We start from the raw sequence: 26,085 nt of genomic DNA, 5'->3' as shown, positions 1-26,085 counted from the left end.
GGTGTAAAATATTGTAACCTCACTTTTTTGTTCCCTAGGAAATAATTCATCACAATCGTACAATACACGCCAAGGAGTTTCCATTCGTCTGTAACACATGTGGCGAATCCTATTCGCGTCGTCAACAATTCCATGCCCATGTTGAATCTCACAGCAGAAAAGAATTCAAAAGTGAGTGTGAGTGTGAGTGCCTGAAAATTGTCGAAATACTAACACAAACATGAGTGTAGAGTACCTTAAGCGTAAATGAAGGTTAAATTTCTATAATTCAAGCATATCTTAAACATGTGTACTTCATTTATCTCTTTTGGCTTTGTTTAACCGTTTTGTAATTTGCTACCTTCTTACTTTTATCATTTTAGCAATATATTGCATTATGCACTTTTTTCTTTAAATAATAATAATGTTTGTTTTTTCTTTATTTGCCTTTAGCCTACTCTTGCACCGAATGTGGACAAAAGTTTCCGCACAAGAAACTGCATCAACAGCACTTGGACACGACGGGTCACAAGGCGGATGGAGCTATTTGTGAAGTTTGTGGCGCAGATTTTCTCTCGAAGAATGCACTTTATCAGCATATAATACGTGTCCACAAAAAAGATAACTTTTTCGAGTGCCACATTTGTCAGAATCGTTTTACTTTGAAAGCGAATTTGGAGCGCCATGTACAGCTACACACGGAAGTGAAACGAACATACGTTTGCGATATATGTGGCTCGTCGTATTTTACATATCCGGCACTGAAAGATCATTACAGCAACGCGCACACCGATGCATCGGAATGTAAGTGTACTTTATGTGGCAAACGTTTCGGTTCAGTGAAGTCACTGCAGCGACATTTGCCATCACATTCGGAGGAGCGGCCGCACTGCTGTTGTTACTGTGATCAGGTTGGACATGATAATAATCCCGCCTTAATTTTTAATAACTTAAAGTTTGTTTTTTTTTTCGGTAGACTTTCAAGTGGAAAACTCATTTGGTGCGCCATAAGCAAACCGTCCACGGCAATCAACCATCACCGAAGAAAGTTAAACGCTTCGCCAAGGATGAAGGTCGGTTCGCAACGCTAGTGGTGAAAATAAACCTCTAAATAAAAGCTTGAACAATTTTATGAAACATCAAACTATCAAAAACTACTTACGCTAAATTTGCACCAATTTCATAATTTTTTTAAATATTTTCATTAACAGAAATGACACCTACGCCAGATATGCCGGGTCCTCCACCTGCGAAAATTACAAAAAAGTCAAATGCGAGTAAACCAAAGCAGCAGCAGCAGACGCAGCAACAAAATCCCCAACAACAGCAATTACAAAGAGGTGTGAGCAGTGTTTCCACACCGCCGCCCCTTTCCACCACACCAGGCACATCACAGCAGGATCCATTCAATGCATCGATGATTAGCAACAGTAGTTCTCAATCTTCGACAGCGTCAGCATCGGCGTCACAGCATTCGCTGTCCACCAATGAATCTCAGCAGAATTCCATGTATACTCAAAATTTTAGCGCCGAAAAATTAATTGGGCATCAGACACAACAACAACAACAGCAGCAGCAGCAACAGCCACAACAAGCATTGGCTCAGGTGCCAACACAACACTGTAATCCAGCAGTAGCAGTAGCAGCTCAACATGCGCAGCAACAACAACTTCAGCAACAGCAACTACAACAACAAAGGCCAACGCCGCCACCAGCGCAGCAGCAACATCAACGTCGCACGCCCAATACGCCTAATAATGGTACACCGGATGGAACTGGCAGCAGCGGTAACCCCAGCATCGGCGTCGGGGTCGGTGGCAGTAGTAATTTGCCCGGCAATAATCTTATGTCGCGGCTGAATAATTTTGGTCCACCTAGCGGAGCTGGTGTCGGTAATGTAACGGGTGGGCCAGAGTTTCACTTCGACCCCAATCATGGTGCATCTGGCGGTTCAAGCACCGCCAACGCATACCAACAACATCAACTTATTAATCAATACCAGCAGCAGCATCACCAACAACAGCAAGCTGCAGCATCAGTGGCTGTAGTACAACAGCAGCAGCAGCATATGCGCAGCCATACTCCACAAAGCCCGCACCAACCGCATCCTCAGCAACAGCAGCAACATTTTACGTCTCCGCACCACATGCCTGCAACACAACAACAGTTACATCATCATCAGCAAATGTTGCACCATCAGCACCAAATGCAGCAGCAACAACAACAGCAACATCGTCACAATCAGCAGCGTTCACCGCATCATCATGCTACGCCTACTCAACAGCTGCAGCAACAACATCATCAGCCATCACACTCGCCACAACGCGGACGCTTGCAATCACCACAACCTCAACCGTCACAAATGCAACATCAACAGCAGCAGCAACAGCAGCAACAACAACAACAATTGCAACAGCAGCAACAATATGCGCTACAACAACAAGCGAATGAGCCGGCTTGGGCCAATATTGGATTTAACACAAATTCGATTGGTGTTGTCAACACGCAACAATCCCAGCCACAGCAACAACAACCACCATCCCAACCACAGCAGGGCGTGGTGGGGGGCTCACCTAGTAGTGAGCTCAAAGACAACCCCACAAAGTTCTACATTGTTGATGCACCCGATTTCCTTGGCCTTCCAATGAATGTCGGCTCTAATGGTGGTGCGACGGGAGCACCAACACCAAATTCCCTTTCTCAACAACAGCAACAACAACAACAGCAGCAGCAGCCTTCAGTGGGTTCAGGCGGTGGTGTGAAACAGCAGGAATCACCGATAAGCGGAGAGCTTATCAACTTTCAGGTAGACCTGATAACATTGACGTTTTATTGCTTTGAGTTTAAAAACTAAGCCCCTTTTTGTTTCGTTTACAGAATATGTGGCCAACGGCTGGTCCCACTACATCACAAATGATGTTTGGAGGTAGTACACAACAACAACAACAACAACAGCAGCAGCAGCAGTCACAACAGCAGCCGCAAAACAGTGCACAACCTGGACAAGGTGGTGCCGTTAGTGTTAGTGGTGTTGGCGTTAGTATTGGCGGTGCTGATTCGCATAACTACAACAATATTGGCAGCATACTCACGAATCTTATTGAAACCAATCCACCGCAAATGGAGTATAACTTTGATTTAATGCAGCCAGGGGCCTCGCAAATGGGCGTGTCACAGTCGCAGCAGCAGCATCAACAAAATTCACTTTCAGCTCATCAACAGCAGCAGCAGCAACAACAACAACAGCCACAGCATGCACACTCCGCTCATCAACATCAACCCCATCCACATCAACATCAGCAACATCACAGTGCTGCAGCTGCTGCGGCCGCCGGTAATTATGGTGCAGCCGGTTTGATTCGCCACACTAGCATATACGGCTCTCCAAGTGGTGCTTCACTATATGATACTAGCGCTGCTGCTGCCGCAGCTGCGCACCATCACCATCACCTGCCTTCCCATCATCCCAGTCTCGCGGACTTGTCAGAGCAACACCAAAAGAATAGTTTTCAGCCTTATCACCCGCACACCGCATCACACTCACTGAGCGGACACCATCCACTTGCGCCGACCGCTCACCATCCGCTTGCACCACATTTGTTACCGCCTCCGCCACCGCATGCAAGCATCTATGATCGCGGCGTTGGTAGTGGCGGATATCCTGCGATGCTGATGGGTAGTGGCGGTGGTGGTGCTGGTGGCGAAGAGCAGAAAACGGTACTACCACCAATCAGTGATTATATGCATCACATACAACAGCAGCAACAACAACTGCAGTCACAACACCCGCAACAATCGGACCTAGTCTACTATCCAGTGAAGAACGATTGACATCTAAAGTAGGGCGTGGCGATAAGTGGGGGGATAGTTACAAACGAGCAACATCGTTACAGCGCAAACAGTAGTAGCATAAGCGACTATGCAACGCCGAAACGGCTGCTGACAGAAGAGCAAAAAGTAAGCATAAATTATCACCCACATCAACAGCTGCCGCCAACATACAGACATTACCACAACAATAAAAGCGGAGAAGCACATTTGCATGCACAACAACCGTTACATCACCATCTCCAACATTACGCTGCTGCGCATCATCAACCGCCGCATGCTTGGTGGCATGCGGTCACAGCGCTTAGCGCACCTGCACCCGCAACAACGCCACTCGCAGCGGGCGGTGGAGGTGGAGGTGATGTAGCGGAAGAAGTAAATGCAGCGCCAGCTACATTTGCAGCTCCTACAACTAAGAGAGGCGAACATTTCTAAGCGTAAGTTAGGGATTGTAAACTGCAAAATACGTTATTATGAAGAAATTATATACATATAAAAACAAACTTATATAATAGAAGCTAGGGTTATACAGACTTCCTAAATCATTGCGCTTAACTCGATTTATATCTAAAAACCTCCTAACGCTAGAGAATGCACGCAAAGGGACCAATGGTAACAAAAATAATTTGAAAAAGGAGTTTTCCTTTAAAAAATTACTCGTGACTTTTGAACATTTATCAGCTGAAATAAAAGTTAGACCTCTATTCGAAACCGATTGAGATAGTAAATAATATATGATATTTCTTCGGAGACAACTTTCCCATAAATATTTGGTCAGATTCTGGTCTGCGAGTATATAGCGTTGTGGTGCCTAAGCGCCCATAAGGATTAGCGTCATAGACGTGTGCATATGATTAGGGACGAGATAATGCGAGCATACACATACACATGTAAACAAATGTGTTGCATAAGTTATGCGAGTTAATATATCACAAAGTTTAATTTATAGAAATTATGTAAATATTTTTAAAACGAAGTAAAATATAAATATTATCAATACAGTTATAAATTTACTCATTTGCACTTAAGCCTCAAATATTGTGCTTCATTATTCACCCGATAAACTACAGAACAGGGCAATTGTACAGCAAGCAAGCAACAACAATTGGTGGCGTGTAAACTTCATACCACTAAATTGACATCAACAAGTAAATACAATGAAAACAAACTGAAACATAAAAGTACACAAGCCTTTAGGAAGTAAGTTGGATTGTTTAATTATGCCTACTACACCTAAGAGGCAGTTACATTTTGTTTTAACTACATATACGCATGATATGTCTAAATATGTATATGCATACAACATATATAAATAGTTTTATAAATATACGTACATATACATGCTTACTAGTATATACTATAGGGTGTATATCATTGATTGTACATAGATGAATGCGAAACAAATCTACACATTTGCACTTTGTAAGTTTATTTAAAATAGCCCATTCAAGATTTATTTAACACTCCTCATTATCTATAACCTTTTTATTTATATTTATTTATATTTAGGACTCGTATTTCTAGAGTTATTACCTGATTTTTACGCCAGTTTTTCGGTGCTTGTTTAACTGTGAGGACAAAATCGTTTCGACTTGCTTTAGGTAGATATCCATGTTAAACGTGCACTGAAAAAATGGCCCTTAGCGGGATTACGGTATTCTCTGTCAGTAAATTGACGCCAGTAATTATTTTTATACGTTAAAAGTTTGCAATCTCTTATTCACCAGTTATACTCGTATTTTCATTACCCCATTACCCAACCAAAAACCTTCGTTCCTTAACTAAAAAAATTTTTTTTTTCAGTTAATATAGTTTTGAACTATTCTATTTTTTCATATGCCACTATTCAATAATATCAAAATTCGCTCCAATATTGTTTGTTCTCAAAATGAATTAATGTGACTTTAAATTTTAAGCATCCTCTTATTTTGGTTACACATAAACTATTTATTAATTTCATTATGCTTCATTACACACATAATATTGATTTAGTGACTGTTTCGAACGAGATTCTATCAAAGCGAATTCTAAACTCTGATGCAGGTTTTTTGCACACTCATACTTTGATTGCAACTGTTGGTTCAAAAGCTTTTTGATCTCTGCCATATTCAGATCATAGCCCTTGAATCATAATAAATTTTAGACTTTATATGTGAGAATTTTTGTCTTGTTATTTATATAATTATATACATAACGTCAAGTGCTACCTAATTATTGATTGGCTTAGTCCTGAAAGCGCCTGGCTTATTCAAATCTGTTTAAAATTTTCTTGAAATTATTTTATATTTTGAATCAAATGAAATTGTGGATATTACTTGCCAAAATAAAAACTATTAAGAATAATTTGAAGTCAATTTGGCCTATTGAAAATATATATGTATTTGAAATTTAAATAAAAATGCAATGAAAGTATGAAAAACTATGCGAAAAATTTGTTCCAGCTTGTTTCAAATCGAATACAAGTTTACTAACATTTTGCACCACTTTGAAAAACGGTAACAATAGGCTGCTTTAAAAATATGATTATTACAATAAAATTTAAAGTTATCCTTTAAAATATACTCATTCACATAATCCTCAACTCGCTCGATAATGCGAAAATATGAAGTCTATATTCTGCCGTGCTTCTCGAAAATTTATTCTGCCAAGATTTTAATTGAATTTGGATTTCGTGCTGTGACTGTGACAGCTTGTGAGTCGAGCGGATTTAGGATTACAGTTTTGATTCATTTAGAACTGCACGATTGAACGATTTGTACAAGAAATCAAACGATAAAAATTTCAGAACTTAATCATCATAATAATCTGATATTAAAAAAAAAAAAATGATTTCCTTTTTTTTACCTCCTTTGGGTATAACAGTTATTATTTACAGTCCAACCTAGACAAGCGTGAACGACGGCGAACTCCACAAGTGAGAAGAGTTACGTAATTTGAATACTCGAAAATGTCGTATGTAGACGCTACAGCGTGTCGTGTTGTTGTGCTTAGTCTAACTTACAAACAACGCATTTTCGTGTGTTTTTGTTTTTGGAAACTGTGTTTCTTAAAAATTTTGTTTGTCTCCTAAACACCCGCATCCAGGTTGAAGTGTAATAACTCGTCCCTTTGTTATTTGGTCTTGACCATATATATATTTTTTTTTTTTGCTACTGATTGTTAAAACTTAAACATTTGGTTAAATAAAACCTATCGTTCAATCGTCCAGACCTACATAAACAATTATTTTTGCACTGAAAGTATAAATAAAATGTCAACTTATTAATAAATTCATAAGTAAAAATTTGCTAAAAAGAATATTTTACTAAATATTCAAAATTACTCGTATTGTGCATCCTCGAAGTTTTTGTCTAAAGCTTAGTACTCTGTTCCCATTTCACGTAAAATACCAGCCGAAATCCATATGAAATTCTCGGCTATGAAATTTCCAAGGCACATTCCTTGAAGGTGGTGGCACTAGACCAACAACAATGTGCTGTACATTTGATTGTGAAAACAAAGTATTGAGAAACTAGAAAACAAATAATGAATACGCCTTTTTTCATTCTGAGTTGACAGTCACATGGGCACGACGAAAGAAAAACAAAACAACTCAGCTCTTTTACCAACACCACCTTTAAATGATTCGCCTTGGAAATTTAATAATTTCACCAGGTGTAAAAAAGTTCGCAGCATGTTGCCAACGTGATGCTAGCAACATTTTTCATCGTCGTTTAAATTGCATTTACTGCTGATTATTTCATGAAAATTGGCAGTTCATCGAATTTAAAAATTGTGTTCTAATTGATATTCAGAAAAATTGTAAAAATCTGACTAAAAAGTAAAAGTAAAGTAAAAGTAAATAATTGTAAAAATCTGACTAAAAAGTAAAGTAATGTTTAAATAATGGAAATACCCAAAAATCAAATAATATGATTTTTAGCGCCTCAAACTCAATGGGATAATTTTTGCACTAATAAAATATTGTAATATTACCAGCGAAATTTCACAGATGTGAACAGACTACTACCCTTAACATTTTAAAGTAGAGAGATTTAGAGAAGAATTTGAAAAAATTTTGATCCTAATTTAAAAAATAAATGTACATAAATATTTATTTTAAATTATGAAACGACCGTTACTCTGTTTTTAACAATCTAAAATATTTGTATACTCAAACTCAAAAAACCTGACGTCGAATTACTGCAGCCGGCATTGAAATTTCATTTCGAGATAAGACAAATATTCGCTCGACTCAATAAGTATAATGCAATAGCTTATTAATTGGCAAAATTCATTGTTTATTGAATTTTCACTTATCACTTTCATGCTCCTCAATTATCATCACTCTCATATTTTCAAAAAATTAATATTTAAATAGCTCCATCAGTGGAGCTTAGGATTTCTTTTATATTTTGTTACTTTTACTTGACTTCCTGCTCATTCAATATCTGCAGTAGGATTCTGAAATTACGTCGCAAACAAATATTTTATACGCTTCGCGAATTTCAGAATCTCGCTGCAGATTATCAAATTATTTATCCCGTCCGCGCCAACCAACCGACCAGTAATCTTAAAACGAACACATAATTAAACTAACTGAAGTTGCTGTAAGAACTGGCAAGGAAAGCGCTTTCAAAGTTTCTCGAATTCGTGTGATCCAACGCTCTATATTCCTATTTTGTGAAAGCTATATTGGAGGGGTGAAAATGAATATTCTTAATTGGTCAATAAAAAGAAACTGCTTTTAATTCACATGTTTGCGGTTCGATCAAAATATATGTACAGGGTGGCTGATGAATTTTGCTACATTAAGAAACTCAAATAACTTTTTTTTTAGTGTATGGAATTCATTTATTTTTTTTTTTCAAGTTGAAGGTCATTAAATTTTATTAAATGTAGCTTAACTATTTAGTTTTAAAAATAATTGAATTTAAATGCCCCCCATGCTCGTTGACACAAGTGCGGCATCTTAGTAAAAAGTGGTTCATTGCTGCTTTGAGAGTTGCGACAGGAATAGCCGCAATTGTTGCCCGAATGGATTGTTTTAGTTCATCCAAATTTGTTGGCTTTGTTTTATAAACTTCTTGTTTACATAAACCCCACAAGAAAAAGTCAGGTGCAGTAAGGTCAGGCGACCTGGGGGGCCAACGAAATTCGGAGTTTCTTGAAATCAGTTTATTGGGAAATTTTCGTCGCAACTCTGTCATAACAGTCTGGGCTATGTGAGACGTTGCCCCATCTTGTTGAAACCACACAGAGTTGAAAGGAATTCTCTTTCGGCGTAGTTCTGGATAGAAAAATTCTTTCAGCATTTTCAAATAACGGTCTCCAGTAACCGTAACGGTGTGACCATTTTCTTCAAAAAAATAAGGATGAAGAGGATGCAATTCCGTCTCGTGGAGTATCTGTGGGTTAGAAGTACTCCATATTCGACAATTTTGTTTGTTCACATTGCCGTTTAAATCGAAATGGGCCTCATCAGACATGAAAAGGCATTTTAACATGTTTTGGTCTTCTTCCACCATTTGCAGGATCTTCTGGCAAAATTCCAAGCGAATCGGCAAGTCTGCTGCATTCAGTTTGTTAACCATTTGAATTTTGTAGGGAAATAAGTCTAAATCTTTGTGCATTATTGTTTGCAAAGACTGTCGGCTGACACCAAGTTGAGCAGATAAGCTTCTTGTTGAAACCCTTGGATTGCTTTGTATAGCTGCTGCTACAGCAGCGATCGTTTCCTCCGTCCGAACTGGTGGGTTTCGATGATAAGGCCTTCTTGCGACTGTTCCTTGCTCAGCAAAATTATTCACCAGTCTCATTATGATCCATCTGCTCAGGGGATCGCCGCCAAACATCCGCCTGTACTCTCTCTGTACCAAAACTACGGACTCCAGTGCGTGATAGCGGCGGACTATCCAAATTCTTGTTTGCGTGTCCCAGTTATCCATTTTAATAAATTTTAAAGATCAATCTGCAAATTAAAACAAAAATGGAACAGATAACTTAAAAAGAAAAAAAGTTATTCAATTTTTTTTTGGTAGCGGCTTTCATCAGCCACCCTGTAGAAGAAAATCAATCGGCCGTACACAGGTTATTTAAGTTTTGTTTAATCACAGTACAAAACGTTAACAAAAATTCAATGGCAAATGTTGTGTGTTAAGTCAGCGCTAACACCATGTAACTCATTGGAAAGAGAAATTTTACAGTATACATATATGAATGGGTTGGTGATTGACTATCTATCACTCGGTTTCGAAACCCACAGTCGGCACAACACACCAAATGATAGAAAGTTTTTCTTGTAGCGATCGCCCCTCAGCAGGCAATGGCAAATCTTCGAGTGTATTTCTTCCATGAAAAAAACTCCTCATAAAAAACCATTTCCCGTTCGGACGCGGCATAAAACTGTAGGTCTCTCCCGCACACCTCAAATTGGAGGAGGAGCTCAGCCAAAACACCCAATTATATACATGCGTACACTTACAGTGTTAAAATTTGTACAAATTTGTATTATATACATACATATTTGATAATTAATTATTTAATTACATTACTAATATTTTAGTATAATTTTAGTAAAATTCAATCACCAACAATATCACACGACAACAACACTGGAATGATTTGTCATTACTTTCTAGGAAGAAGATGAATGTTTCACTTTTAATAATTGCAAGAAAGTTAAAAAGAATTTTCTCAAACAACTTTCGGGGTATTAAACATTTTTTTGAACAATTAGGCTAAAAATGCACTTTCCTTGTCATGTCTGACTGCACCTTAATATACTCGTATGTAATTATTATCCACTTCATTCCTGGCACAAACGACCTACTGAATAGTTTATTTAAACGTGTGAGTTGGGTGCCTGTTTTTTCCAGGCACATTTTTATTTTTATATATTTTTGCTTTTTAATAAACAATTTATATATTATATAAATGTAGGTTTAAGTGCTGTTATGATTTCTTAAAGAAACAAACAGCTTAAAGATTTGCAGAGTAAAGAAGCTAGAAATCTCCTTTTTCCTATCTACCTACTATTCGTACTCTATTTACAGCCCATTAGTCTAGCATGTACGTAGTTTAAGCTAACACCCAAAAATCAAGAAGAATCTTAAAAAATATGTAACTTAATTGTACAGATTTACTCATCAGCATAGGCTAAATAATTATTTTTTGTTTCATATCTTTCCAATCACATTTCCTTCATTCTCTCACACTAAGATTTGCTAATTTGTGTATACTCGATTGCATATGGCTTGAATGCAACAAAAAAGATGCATACCCACAATATAAATAATCATTGTTCTTGTTACTACAAATACATATAATGAAAACAATCATTATACATATATAAAAAAAATGTTTTTGTTTTTATCAATTTTTCTTGTAACTCATAAGCAATTTTATATAAAGAACAACCACAAAAGAGATGATTATATTGAAAACAAAAAAAAAAAAAAAAATACACAAATAATAAAAATAAACACGAACCATATTTAAATTACGTGCATAGTAAAGAAAAATTAGTTTATGAAAATAAAAACAAATAAATAAAAAAATACAAGAATAAAAACACAAAAAATATTTTAAATAATACTGTAATAGTTTTAAGAACAACAACAACAACACAAACCTACAAAATAAAGCATACAAATTAAGTAAAGAGTAAAAACAAACATCGCTAGAAGTGGTAGCATTGGAAAAAAGAAAACAGACGATTGAAGATTTGTATTGTATTACAAACAGAATATTTGTATATTTAATAAAAATGATAGTGAAATAAATGCGAATATCGTTTTAAAGGTTTTTATTGTTTAATGGGCAGAAATAATGGGTTATTTTTTTAATACAAATAATTTGTGTTGCTGAGCCAATTTTTTTTATCAGGAACATTTCATGAAGTCAAGTGCACCACCTAATATTTCCAACGGCCTATTGTATCTATTCAGACGACATGACTTCAAATCTATGAGGACGTTTGCGGAGAAGAAATATGGCTTACAACAAATGAAAATTTAAGTGAACAAATTAATAGCTCTCTTCACGTTCTTTTCGAGTAAAGATTAAACAGTAACTAAATTCTTGAGAATTAGATAGCTTGCACTCTCAAATATAAAAATATCGAAAAACGTACATAAATACAGAACTTGGAAAACTTTTGTGCTAATGAGAAACACAAATTATTCTCTAACTGCTTCTCCCAAATAAAAAAATATCGAAAAACGTATGAGAAACACACATTATTCTCTAACTGTCACTCCAAATAACCGAAGAGACAAAGTAAACAAGCAATAGGAATTTAGAATGTTTAATAAAATTATTTTTCCTTTGAGATATTTCAAAATCCAATATAACCGAAGTCGTAAAACTTTGAAAATCAGCCTACGTCAAAAATCACGAATCGAAATGTTGAATGGCCCCCTCTAATTTCCAAGATATAACAGAAAACAAGAAAAATACTGAATACGTATCTTCTTTTCCGATGGACACTGGTAAACAGTTTTTTCCCAAAAAAAAAAAAAAAAATGTATTGGATAGGTTTGTGAAATTATGCCCCACATAAATGAGCAAGCCACAATTTTAACCCATCTTTTTCTCGTAAACTGCGACACCCAAATGTCTTTTAGTGCCTACTTAGTAAATAGTGGATTTGATATGATTACCAATTAGAATCCGAAGACTATTTACCAAACAGTGGTCAACAGTCATATTCGTAAAATAATATCTCTTTATTACGAGGGCGGATCAATAAGTCCGTGACTTTTTGTATTTCTGACCTCTTTACTGAAAAAGAAATACTGCTCCTGTCAACAGGCATCTGCCAGTTGACTCCTGTCAAAATTTGAACGTTCTGCGTCAGTTAGTTTGTGTTTTACATCTATCTTTATCAGACTACCCAGTAATTCACAGTCGACCACAAACGCAATCGTGTAACAACTTCACAGGAAAGTTTGGCGTTGTTTAATCGCAATATGGAGGATTTTTTGCGCCGTTTTGTAACCGTGGACGAAACATGGATCCATCACCACACACCAGACACCAAACAACAGTTGAAACGGTGGGTTTCTAAGGGTGAATTAGCTTAATAAGCACACGAAATTCAGTTTTTTCCATTTTCTCCTCAAATTACTGGGTAGTCTGATAAAGGTAGCTGTAAAACACAAACTAACTGACGCAGAACGTTCAAATTTTGACAGGAGTCAACTGACAGATGCCTGTTGACAGGAGCAGTATTTCTTTTTCAGTAAAGAGGTCAGAAATACAAAAAGTCGCGCACTTATAGACCCGCCCTCGTATCATTAACATGTTTTCGCTGATCTTTTCGGATAAATGATACAATTTTTTTATATATATAATATTATTATAATTTTATATGCTTATATATATATTTATTATTTTTTATAAAAAAACAAACGTATTTTATTTATGCGTTATTTGTAAAACCAGACAATTACTGACTTAAAGTGATTTAGAAAGAAAGGAACTAAAAAAGATGTTATATTCGGCATTGACACAAAATTCTTTTCACATTTCAATCAAATGAAAGATCAAATGTATGTATGTATTGTACATGACTATTTTTATGTTAATACAATATTTGGTGCGACCATGCAAAATCTATTACCGATTTGTAGTGCACCTTTTTGGCACTTTCTATTTCAAATGCGACCATAAATTTTCAATTGGCATTATTGCATTTCTTATAGATGCAATATAATGAACAGCACGAATCACAGAAATATACGTAAATAGTATACCGTTATGTTTCTGGTGTCTGTTTATGTTTCTTCAAGTTGTAAAAACAATTTTGAGATAATGCAAAATATGGATTTTTGATGATTTCAAATAACGATTATTGTTTACAGGATCAATAAGAAGGCGTTAGAAAAGTTTTCTGCTACAAAAAAAGGAATTCAAAGTACTACGGCAAAAGAACCTACTAAGAAAATAATGATTAATATATTAATCAATAGTAAAATGTGAAAATACTTATGAGACAAATTGTTTGTATATTGATTGAGTTGCTTCACTACTTTTTTGGATATTTGCGGAAACGTGTGGACGTTCGATCTATGCAGCTTCGGACTTTGAATGCATGGTTAATGTTCAGTTACATATATTTTCGTGTAGTTTTCTTAATGTATGAGAAATTGTAGCATTTCGTTCACTGTGGAAATAAAATCCTAAAATATTTCAACAATTCAATTCAGAATAAATTGAGAACAAATGCATTTCTCAAATGCCCGATAATGATTTCAAAAGTATTATAACTTAAATGAAAATTCATTGCATTTCATAATACATCGTGTCCACCGCAGTTTACATTTGGGTTTGCTATCGCTAATGTGTTTAAGCGCAAACATCAACTAAAACATTTATTAAATTCTATAGAAATTATAATAATAACACAGGCCAACAACCAAAAAACTTTTTCGATAATTTTAACTAAGGTTTTAAGGTTTTCTATGCTGAAAACGAATATGACCTTGAAAATGCTCCAGCACGTCAGGACTTTTGGCAATTTGAGGTTAAAAAGTCAAAAAATGCAGATTTTGGTCATTTTCTTAATTTTTTTTTGGGCAAGGTAAAGTTTTTTTTTAATTTTCCACAACGGCATCGCAAAGTACTAGTCTTCAGCTTTAAAATCCATTTTTTTAAATATTTTTACGATTAATATAAAAAAAGTTATACTATTTTGAATTCGCCCTTTACAGGGGCGTTAGAGAGTTAGAAAGGTTGAATTGGCATATCTAAAAGTCTCCAATTCATAATATAAACATGTAATTAATCAATTATATTATAATAATTTGTTGTAATTACCCTGTAAAATACATTTTTCATATATTTCAAAACCTTCAAATTTTGTTTATAAATTCCTTAAAAAAAAATTTGTCTAAATAAAAAAATTTGCGTACTATTTCAGAATAATATAATCAAAATTAATAGCGTAATTAAATGGAACCTGCCATGAGTGAAGAATTTGAACCAAAAGAATTACCCGTTTCGGAGGCGAAACCGAAATCTGCATCAAGGGATTTAAATCGATTTCAGGACCTTAAAGACATAGCAAATCGATTACGTGTGCATGCAATTAGAGCAACACAGGCCTCTAAATCAGGGTAATTGTGGGAAACCAAGCTTCGAACACAGTTATCTTTATCAGCAAACAAATTAAAAATTTAATCAAATAAGAGTAATTTGGTTGGTGGTGGGCTTTCAGTGTTTGGCATACATTTTAAGATTGGGAGCTTTATTATTAGTATAGAAGTATCGACAATGTATTTTTCTCCCTTAAGGAATTTCTGTACACATTTAATAATGCTGCCATATTAATATAGCCCAGTTTCTCCTCAAACAAGTGGAATTTTATATGAAGCTTTTGCATGCCAAAAATACTTTTGTGATTTCCGATTGCCTACCGAGGCACGATCATTGCAGAAAAAACTTTTTCGCGTTAAATTTTCGCAATGAGGAACGAACCCAATATGATACTGGTTGGACGCACAAATACACTAAGGCTAAAAAGCTAAAATGAGGCTGAAATGGTGTTGGATTGGAATTTACAAATTGATTTCCTTATTTAATATTCGGCGGTTTCTAACTTTTTCGTATATTCGTAGACATCCCACTTCCTGTTCATCCATTGCCGAGATTCTAGCCGTACTGTTTTTTAATGTAATGCGTTTGGACATTAAGGAACCCCGCAATCCGGCTAGTGATCGTCTGGTGCTATCCAAAGGTCATGCAGCACCCATACTCTATGCTGCCTGGGCAGAAGCTGGACTCTTTCCTGTTGAAGATCTTCAAAATTTACGCAAAATCGATTCCGATCTTGAAGGTCATCCTACACCCCGATTGAATTTTATTGATGTGGGTACCGGCTCATTGGGTCAAGGTGTAGCAGTGGCATCTGGTATGGCATATGTAGGCAAGAATTTGGATAAAGCCGATTATAGGTATTATGTGCATCGAAGATATGTATTTAATATTTGTTTACAAGTAAAGATGTTGATAGGACCTACTGCATTATTGGCGATGGTGAATCCGCGGAGGGTTCTATATGGGAGTCTCTAAATTTCGCAAGTTTCTATGGTTTGGATAACTTGTGCGTCATATTCGATGTCAATCGCTTGGGACAGTCTGACCCCACACAACTGCAGCATAACTTGGATGTTTATGAAAAACGTGTGAACGCATTCGGTTTCAATGCGCTTGTTGTGGACGGTCACAATATCGAAGAATTAATCAAGTCCTTCGAAGTGGCTGCCACTACCAAAAACAAACCAACCGCCATCATTGCAAAAACATTTAAAGGTAAATCTTTCCCCGAAATTGAGGATCAAGAAAATTGGCATGGCAAACCATTGGGTGATAAAGCATGCCCAGTTATAAGAACAATTGAAAATTCGATCATCAATCGACCGCCATGTCCAGTGGCATTAAATCCAAAAACAGCTGACGGCATGACGGTACCTGAAGTCAATATTACGAATGCAAAATTATCTGCGCCGCCATCTTACACATTGGGCGAAGAAATAGCCACACGTGTCGCTTACGGTACAGCACTGGCCAAGTTGGCAGGTGGGTGTGATCGTGTGATAGCGCTCGATGGCGATACAAAGAACTCCACTTACTCAGATAAGCTAAAGCAACGATTTCCCGACCGTTTCATTGAATGCTACATTGCAGAGCAAAATCTTGTTGGAGTAACCATTGGTGCCACCTGTCGTAATCGTACAATAGCCTTCGCCTCCACATTTGCCGCATTTTTAACGCGTGCATTTGATCAAATTCGTATGGGTGCTATATCTCAGACTAATGCCAATTTCTGTGGTTCCCACTGTGGTGTGAGCATCGGCGAGGATGGCGCTTCACAGATGGCACTCGAAGACATTGCCATGTTTCGCGCAATACCAGGTAGCACTATCTTCTATCCCTCTGATGCGGTGAGCACTGAACGTGCCGTGGAATTGGCTGCAAATACACCAGGTATATGCTTTATACGTACCTCCAGACCGAGTACGACAATTATTTACAAAAATGAGGAGGTATTTCAAGTGGGCATAGGTAAGGTTGTGAAACAGTCGCGAAAAGATAAAGTACTCTTAATCGGTGCTGGCATAACGCTATACGAATGTTTGGCGGCTGCTGCAGATCTTGAGAAAAAAGGAATAAAAGTACGAGTTATTGATCCTTTCACTATTAAACCGTTAGATGCAGGTCTAATAATGGCGAATGGGCGTGCATGTAATGGGCGTATTATTGTAGTTGAAGACCATTACCAACAAGGTGGTTTGGGCGAGGCTGTGCTCAGTGCTCTTGCGATAGAGCGTGATATGGAGGTGAAGCACTTATATGTACCGGAAGTACCGCGCTCCGGACCGCCAACAACCCTTATCGATATGTTTGGCATCTCATCGCGTCATATTATAGAGGCAGTGACCAGTTATATGGGATGCAATTGCGCGTCACTACATATTGAGGATTGAAGAAGCTACACTTTATTCCGCATTCAACGGAATCACAAGTTTGAAGGTCGAAACCCGCTACAGTCCGTTTTAACATATCCATCTATAACTAACATTAAACTAGTGGAAGGGCTTAAAAAATATAATAACTTATTCCACTTAATTTAAAAATTTACTTAAATCACTAAAAAGCTAATCCTGGTAGCTTGTCTTTAAATATTGTTTTGTAATTTTAATTATAAATACAATAAAAGTAATAATGTTTCATTTGCTACATGCCATCAAGAAACCTTCGCGATGTTATAGCCTAGACAAGCGGTGGCGTTAATTGGGATTAACGACTTAATTCGGAATTATATGCAACTAATGCGAATTGACAACTAGGCTAAATTTTCATAATTGATTAAGAGATTTTCGATGGCAGGTTCAGATTTTTTGAAATAAATAATAACATTTTACTGTCAAAACTATCCAATAAATTAATCAGATGTTCACTAATTCGCGTAACTCGTTTTTCACACCACAATTTTAATCAGAATTAATGCGCCGGTAATCACGATTAACGCGGTCGTCTGTCTAGGCTATTACATGCGAAAGAAACTAGGAAGTACTTTTAATGAAGGGGGAAAATACATCGGAAACAATCTTCGGCAAGCCCCTTTTTGGAAATAAGAGAAGTTCACAGTTTGGAAACTCTAATTTTGAATGATGTAATGTGGGAATGTGGAATCAATCACGAAACTCTTCCTAAATTCATATTTTTTTTTACATAGTGCAAGATGACGTTACAATATCATACATGATCTTGCTACATTGAAGGAAGTTTCGAAATGAGAAAATGGCTGTCACACTACAAAAAGTACTGCATCGCTGTTCAGACGGTAACGAAGTAATGTGAGAGTACGCCGTGTTGAATTGTTTGTATGTCACCAATACGATCTCAGTTTTTTCGTAAACAAACCGTTGTCATAACCTCTTTTCCTTCGGCCAATCAACTGATTCTTTAAATTCACTGAGAGCCGGTTAATGATCGTTTTGTATCAACTTACATACCAACTAACACATTGGCAATATCCTTTGTATTCACGATATACGGAATGCATAGGTGTGGCTAAGGTCAGACCGTTAGCCGGCTCTCAGCGGTTTTGAAAGGATTACCTGATTGGTTGACGTAAGCCGGGCCTCACAGTGGTTTGTTGACGAAAAAACTGAGATCGACTGTGCCGGTGATTACGATAAAAGTCAACGCAGTGAAATTCTGCAGAATTCAGCTATCGAGTTCCCAGTGACGTTGCAGTCGGAGTTACTCTCACAAACCTGGATCTCCATTATCCTTGCTTTGTATTCGCTATTTGTAACAGCATAAGAGTTCCCCATAATTCTATTCCATAATTGAGGAATATTGCTGAAATGGAAGATTTCGCCCGGATATTAATTTGGGTCGTTTCGATAATCTTTAGGGTACAAAAATTGTTTGGCTGAAAACGGAAACCAAACATAACGATAACTTTGAATCCATTTAGTATACCGATAACATCGATATGAGCTCCAACCAGAATCAGCTGGCAAAATTATAGTTGTCATTATTCGGCTATTTGTTGACGCGTCATAATCGCTCGTAGACAAAAACGAATATTATTTTGTACTTAACCAAATAGTAAGAAGCAGCATTTAAGGCAGACAAATTTCGCTAAAATAACCTTTGGTGGAAATTAGAATAATTAAATAAGTGTACAATGGCGGTAAGTGCGAAAATGCTAGAAGTGACACCACGCGGTAATATTTCATTGTTTTTAATTTATCAGCCATCACAAAAGGGTAAACAAGGCACAAAAGGAGCGAAGCAGATTGTGGAGGAAAATAAGGCCACTTTGAAGTTTTATAGGAATATGGCAATAGGTAGTACTGCTGGTAACGTTTTAATAAATCTGATATTTTTTGGTCTGAGCAAAGTAACTGTGGTATGTACTTGTTAAGCCTTAATGAATGAATACATAAAAAATAAACCTATGGTATTTACTTTCATTGCAGATTATGGGCATCATAGCCGTGTTGTCGTTAGCTGCCGCCGTTCAGTTTATGGTTTTCATGTCGCGACCAAAGTACTCTGAAACGGGCGCTATTCTTGATTCCGGTAACGATTTGAATATGGAAGGTGGAATTGCAGAGTATGTGCAAATGGTCTTTTTTTTTTGTTGATAGACTAATCCTTTTTCTTTATATTCTTTCTATTTTGATTATAGAAATGTTAAGGATCTAATCATTCTGACAGCAGGTTCGCTTTTGCTTTCCCTGTTGTCGAATTACTTTTGGTTCCTCTTACTCTTGGCACCACTGCGTGCGTTCTGGATGTTGTGGGGTAGTGTGATACAGCCTTGGTTATCACAACGCAACGCTGCTGTCGAGGAACCTGAATTGGACGAAAAGAAACAACGTAAACTCGAACGTAAAATGCGTCGTATGAGATGAATATGCTGAGGTTAAAGATCAGCAATATAAAACAGTGCCCAATGAGCCTTGAAGTCAAGAATGCGGCTAAATGTATTGCGAATGCCGATTATGCCTGTAATACAGATGCTGTTCATCAGATATTAAGTGGTCTAACAGTTAATATTTAATTTGGTTATTTGCCTTTCTGTATTTGGTTCTCGTCTATGTTGCAGCAGATTAATTCTAGTTACCAATTTTGTTTGTGGTGTGTTTTGGTAGAAAATAGTTTTTTATAAGTATTTATAAGCAGTCGATTTTTAAAATAAGAAACATTAAATAAGAAGAATTTAAAACAAACTACCTACCTAAAATACTTTTAAATTTCATTATTTCATACAGAATACGCTTTACCACATAAAGTTGGTAAGTTTTACGACCGATCAGTAATGAATAATGTTCCTCATTCAAAATGAAAAAATGGATTAGGTTACACCAAAATACATATAAATGGATTTTTTAATACACCCTATGTGTATGCGGTCGCGAAATAAAAAAACAAATATATATATATGTAATGTACATATGTAAATACTTATATAATCCGATTGGTGTTCGCTGTAGCCCGGTCCAAAAAGTATTTTCTACCGTCGTGCTCTCTTCAGTAGGCAATAGCAAAAACTGATTGTTTTGTTATAGCTGTAACAATTTAAAACATACACTTACAATTTTAGTAGAAATTCTGCAAGAGTCTCCTTGTTCAGATATAAACATCCCTGTTGTTTGGTAACGTACGCGTTTTCGGAAGGAAAAGTTTCTCAAGAAACCATTTACTGAACAGAGATGTCTAAACTATTTGATGCCCAAAATTCATAGTAAATAGTGTTTTCGTTTTGCAGCAGGAATACTAAACTTCATTTCGTTAAAAATAAAAATTAATAAATTTTGCATTACTGTTACAATAAGAAGGGGTAGAAGAAAATTAAGCTAGCTTCCGATGGCTTGACATCTTTGGGGTGATAATTAAAAAACGCTCTCTTCAGTTGTATTTTTCTCATCCCAACTACCACAAAGTGAAGCCAAAGGCTCCACCTATTAACCTTTCCAACGCACCCGAGGAATTATGTTTCCATTGTACTACCAATAACTAAGGTATTATATCGAATACTTTCGAATAGATCGCGTGTTTCTACTACGAAATGATCTAACCAGTGAAGCCGTTGGATCTTTATACGCTGCCTTATGTCATATGTCGCTGCAAGGCTCATCGTGCCATTGTCGACGATGTACGCCATTTTTGTAGTCAAACCTTAAAGTTCTACTAAATTATGTCTTTCTTTTTGTTGTTATAGCAGTTCACAAAACCCTACCCAATTTGGTGAAACCATCGTCAATTCCATCTAACGGTAGGTCCTGAAAACAAGCAGGTGTGAGACCACAGGAAAAGAGTGGTAGATAAGTGGATTTAGGTGGGCATGTGAAGAGGTGGTTGGGGTAATGCGGGGTACCTGCACATACCAGACATATGTTGAGTACTTTTGGATAGTTAAGAGCTTAAAATGCTACAATCTCGGATCTTACGAGGCAGCTAAAGCTATTCGTTCGCTATAGGTGCGGGTTCAGCCAGTAAACTAACTAAGAAATCTTCCGTGCAACCTTTCCCTCAACCTTACCACGGGTTGTCTCAGCGGATTTTGTGAGAAATTAGCTTAGGGTACGGGAAATACATGTCTGAGGTGGTTTATTTTGTTTGGACCTTATTTTTTGTTGCCTCTCCGCCTGGAAGTACGCACCTGCTTTTAAATCACACTTATAATTTATTTAAACTGCCGTTTGCGCAAGAATCAATTTAATTTTTCTTTATTTTTAACAACTAAATGTTTAGAAAACTTCGTGCATAAATTCAGTGCAAAAGAACAATTTAATTATTACTTAGGTAATATGTTACACGTTTTGGGGATATTTTATCCCGTGACTATATTAACATTTTCAAGCAATGTATGCATATTGTTTATATCTCGTCATTTACCTATCCCACTGAAAAGCAATTTCTATTTCCTAAATTAATATCTACCCTTGATATTAGCAATATTCACCATATTCTCATTTGCTGGACATAGTATTACTGGACGCTATAATGAATATATTTTAAACAAGTGCAAGGTGCCCTGGCTACACACATACATGCATTAATTTATATAATTTTGAAGATTCCTGCCTTTTATTTCATTTCAAAACAAATCCACTTTAGGTAATTTCATTTTATAATTGTTTTCTTTTTTTATAATAAGCCATTCGTAAACATTCATTGCCTTCATTTAGCTGTAAGTTATTTATTTTTGTTTATATAGATTAATTTCATTGCGGTCTTTCTACAATTCTAATCTCCAACTTATAAAATTATTGTACAATATCAAATGATGACCCCGAAGGTTCCAAAACAAGATTACTTAACACATTAAAAGTGTTGTACCGCTAATTTATATATTTGATCCTAATTAAATAATATTATATATAAAAAGAGTTAATAAAAAAAAGTGTGGAAATTATTTTAGATCAAGTTAACAAACACATTAATGAAGAAAGCGAAAAAAGCAAATACAATTAATAAATGCAAAACTTAAAACAGTTTTAATATGGAAAATAATGGAAATTTATGTATTTTTAATATTCATCAAATGTTAACAACTTTAAGTTAAACTTATTGGAGTGTGTGTTTAAATGTAGGATTTTAATTGAGTGGCATATTTGCAATACATTGTATTTGTTTAACATATCACTAAATATATATGCACTATATTTGTTGCTATGTATAAGAAGGTACATATCCTTTTTGATAATGTAGGAATAATCATCAGAATTCACAATTTTTTGTTTGTTTTTACCATAGATCTTTTCATTAAAGTTAATTATTCCACGGAAAAATTAATTGAATTGCTCGGGCATAACGTACGAGATATCATCCCACGGATGGCGATATAGACCCTGCTTCAGCCGCTTCTGATCCATGTAATGGCCGATGAAACCTATGCTACGTCCCAGCACGAACAGCGAATTGATCGCACCGATGTTGATGTACTCTTGAGCTTCCTCACTGCAAACATGAAAATGAAGATTAAAGAGATATTTGAATTGTAATTTGATGAAGAAGAAGGATTCCGACACAAGATTCATAGCATAGCAATAAAAAAATTAGATAGATTAGATGGGTTTTTTTGTACATTTAGAATCGAAGAAAAAAATTCAGGCTGTTACAATTCAAGCAATTCAAAATTAAAATAAAAAGGCAATCATTTTCGGTAATTCAGTAATTTAAGTAATTCAGTTACTACATTAATTTAATTATAAACTTTATTAAACAGTAATCGCATCAAAATTTCGTTCATTAATATTCTGCGCACAATTGTTGGCTGAGACTTTATACTTTATCGAGTTGTAACAACAAAGAATAAAAAGAAGTAACTGATAATCATTTCTTTGGAAAAAGGTGAAAAATTAAGCATACGGGTATTTAAAAAAATTAGCATATTTGGTCTTTACGTGAATTTTGTTGCTGTTATGAAAACCTAAAGATACAAGAAAATTTTTAGAAAATGTGTATGAAGTGACAGTCCTTTCGACTGTACAAAAATTCGGTTGCGTTTGTAACTGCCGTGCAAGCGCGTTTAAGTGAATCGCAAAAGTGCTTACAGTGTCAATGGTAAGCTTTAAATATAAAATTTCGAACTCGTACTCAATGTATTCCAAATTGTGCTAAATGATAAATAGTGCCTAGTAAAATTGAAAAAGAAATATTGTCACTACGCTCAATGGTGTGTTTCATCCTGTTTATAGTGTTACTAGTGCGTCTGATGCGTAAAATATGTAAATTTGTTAATTTGCAGCAAATAATGATCTTAAAATAGGCAACATTAGCATTTCAGCTCGAGCTGGTTGTTGATATATATTATGAATAAACATTTTCGCTGCAACTTATGATACATTTCTTGTTGTCTCGAATTAAAAAAAATAATAGATATATATATATATATATATATATATGTCTCGAATTAAAAAAAATATATATATATATATCTATTATTTTTTTTAATTCGAGACAACAAGAAATATATCTATATATCGGAACCCAAATCAGAAGATTTTAAAGATACAAAAGTAAGTATTTCGTTAGCGAAGAATTGTATTCAAAAATTCAAGTTAGCCATCATTCTCTACTCACCTCGTAAATGAACCACAATTGCGCAACATGTCCACGAAACTCGTAGCAATTACACCATCTACATTCAAAATCAAGTTCGGCTTTTTGTTTGTTGTGATTTTTTCTACTTCCAGCGCGTATCTCAATAGTGGGCAAGACGGGAAATTCTCCAATACAAACTCTTTTATGATTTTCACGCGTACATCTGGGTTGTTAATCGATTTAACTCGATGTCCAATGCCCAAAATAAGTTTGCCATCTTTGCGCATTTGATTCACAAAATCCATGGGATGCAAGTTGGAATCGTAAGCCTCGGAAAATTGCCGGGCCGAACCATCGAGAGCACCACCAAAACGATCACCCTATTAAATATTTAAATTACGTTAATGGATTATAATGCTTTTGATGCAATTTAATTTCCAGTTAAGCAGGAACTCACAATTGTCAACAGACCACTGACGACGGATGAGACTAAGTCTTTGCCAGCACGCGCACACACTATCGTGTTATGTGCACCTGAAACCGCTGGTCCATGGTCAGCCGTCACCATTAGACACATTTCGAAGAACTTGCACACGTATGGTGGCAGACAGCGCTGGAACCATAGAAGTGATACCACACCACCGATGCCGACATCCTTGTTAAGTACCTCACTGATGGGCATGCCAGCGTACAATAACTCTTGACCGCGCTCATCACAAATGGACGTCATAAAAGAGGCAGGTTTGCGGATAAGACCCAATTCACGTGCCCACGAGTAATCCATTGGCACAGTGGGTGGTGGTACTTCCTCTTTAGGTACAATGCGTCCCGATTTTACCAATTGTGCATACACTTCTTGAATAAGATCACCCAGCGAATCGAAAGATGCGGGCACAAATGCTTTTGCCTCAGCCAATGCATTGTTCTTAACGCATGCTGTTTCGCGATCTGAGTTGGCGCATGAGCCTGCATGACCAAACTGCACCTCGGAAGTGAACATGCTAGCACAGGTTCCAATACACCACGCTACTAACGGTTTTGTTATGCGCCCGTCCTTGAGTGCAGCGCACACTTCATACTCTTCAGTGCCACCCACTTCGCCCAGCAACACAATCAGTTTAACCTCTGGATCGGCTTGATAGCGCAAAATGTGATCCATAAATGTGGAACCTGGGTAGCGATCGCCGCCAATAGCTATACCTTCTAGTACACCATCGGTGGCCTTTGATATTATGTTATTCAACTCGTTGGACATGCCACCGGAACGCGACACATAAGCCACACTGCCGGGCCGATAGAGTTTCGAGTGCAAAATGTTATCCAACATGCCGCCTGTGTTGCCAATTTTGAAGCAACCAGGTTTAACACCACCGACAGTAGCGGGCCCGATGATCGAAACTCCCTTCTTGTCGGCTTCAAAAATTAGTTTGCGTGTCATATTTTCGGGTATACCTTCAGCAATGATAGCAACTGTGCGTATTTGGGGGAATTCCAATACCTCCAACGTCGATTCGTAAGCTGAGCGCAATGAGGCGAAATTCACCATCACATCGACTTCCTTGTGATTTTTAACAGCGTCCGACATTTTCTTATAAACTGGAATTAGAATCTCTTTGTGACCCCAGTAGTACTTTTGCTTATGATCACCGGTGAAGGGGTATACCATTGCGACAACGGACGGTTCATCACGTCTATGCAAAAGAAGAATACAATGAGAGTTTCAATTCAATTGTGGATGAAAAGTAAATAAAGAAATAATCAAATGTATTTTACTCACCTGCAAATGAAATCAAAATCTAGCATTGATTGTACAGCCCGTTGTTGCATACCCCAGACGATAGCCTTCGTTTTGTTGCTGAAAAATTTGCGCGTATGCGCATTTGCGACATTGTTGTGCACAGAGTCATTTGTAACAGAGTCATCTGCCGAAATAGGTGGTAGTTTAATCGAGTGTGGTGATGAACCTATACCTTAAATGTGTTCCCAAATGATTTACGATTTTGTTTTTGATTTCGAAAACGGTTTGAATGTTTATTGCAGTAGATTTGGAGCAGGATAGAGATCGTGCCAAGACGTTGTTTTTTTTTATTTTTTATTTTTTTGAGATATGATCGTGACTCGAAAGAGATAGATGCACAAGAACAGGCATAACACACGTGCACAAATAAATAGCATATGATACGTTACATGATATCATACAACGGTCACGTCAAGTACGTTTAC

The 26,085-nt window shown here is 36.5% G+C and overlaps 4 protein-coding genes across 8 annotated transcripts in view; 3 read left to right on the top strand and 1 right to left on the bottom strand.

Moving 5' to 3' along the window:
• The window catches only part of LOC128868379 (uncharacterized), a 31,895-nt gene extending 22,663 nt beyond the window's left edge, over window positions 1–9,232 (top strand). The window contains exons 4-8 of the mRNA XM_054110400.1: window positions 39–177; window positions 433–890; window positions 956–1,052; window positions 1,191–2,785; window positions 2,857–9,232. Coding sequence (XP_053966375.1) covers window positions 39–177; window positions 433–890; window positions 956–1,052; window positions 1,191–2,785; window positions 2,857–3,810 — 3,243 coding nt within the window. The 3' untranslated portion in view covers window positions 3,811–9,232. The remainder of the gene's footprint in view (window positions 1–38; window positions 178–432; window positions 891–955; window positions 1,053–1,190; window positions 2,786–2,856) is intronic.
• A 5,443-nt stretch (window positions 9,233–14,675) lies between these two features.
• Window positions 14,676–17,529, top strand: LOC128866030 (transketolase-like protein 2). Its single transcript, XM_054106494.1, has 3 exons — window positions 14,676–14,906; window positions 15,408–15,743; window positions 15,803–17,529. The coding sequence occupies exons 1-3, from the start codon at window positions 14,743–14,745 to the stop codon at window positions 17,274–17,276; spliced, it is 1,974 nt and encodes a 657-aa protein (XP_053962469.1). The 5' UTR covers window positions 14,676–14,742; the 3' UTR covers window positions 17,277–17,529.
• Window positions 17,530–18,833: 1,304 nt separating this feature from the next.
• LOC128866161 (transmembrane protein 208) lies at window positions 18,834–20,045 on the top strand. The gene is made up of 4 exons (XM_054106682.1): window positions 18,834–18,997; window positions 19,061–19,216; window positions 19,287–19,423; window positions 19,499–20,045. The coding sequence occupies exons 1-4, from the start codon at window positions 18,992–18,994 to the stop codon at window positions 19,722–19,724; spliced, it is 525 nt and encodes a 174-aa protein (XP_053962657.1). The 5' UTR covers window positions 18,834–18,991; the 3' UTR covers window positions 19,725–20,045.
• Window positions 20,046–21,514: 1,469 nt separating this feature from the next.
• Window positions 21,515–26,085, bottom strand: part of LOC128866158 (ATP-citrate synthase) — a 28,853-nt gene continuing 24,282 nt past the window's right edge. For 3 of the 5 annotated variants that reach the window (XM_054106677.1, XM_054106674.1, XM_054106675.1), the window contains exons 6-9: window positions 25,640–25,832; window positions 24,320–25,553; window positions 23,902–24,242; window positions 21,515–22,776 (exon numbers count right to left, since the gene is read on the bottom strand). In XM_054106677.1, coding sequence (XP_053962652.1) covers window positions 22,608–22,776; window positions 23,902–24,242; window positions 24,320–25,553; window positions 25,640–25,832 — 1,937 coding nt within the window. In that variant the 3' untranslated portion in view covers window positions 21,515–22,607. The remainder of the gene's footprint in view (window positions 22,777–23,901; window positions 24,243–24,319; window positions 25,554–25,639; window positions 25,833–26,085) is intronic. The other 2 variants (XM_054106678.1, XM_054106679.1) reach the window with 2 other exon arrangements.

Source organism: Anastrepha ludens, chromosome 6 (assembly GCF_028408465.1).
Source record: "Anastrepha ludens isolate Willacy chromosome 6, idAnaLude1.1, whole genome shotgun sequence".
Taxonomy (NCBI): domain Eukaryota; kingdom Metazoa; phylum Arthropoda; class Insecta; order Diptera; family Tephritidae; genus Anastrepha; species Anastrepha ludens.
The sequence above is the reverse complement of the archived record's forward strand: the minus strand, read 5'-3'. Positions and strand labels throughout refer to the sequence as shown.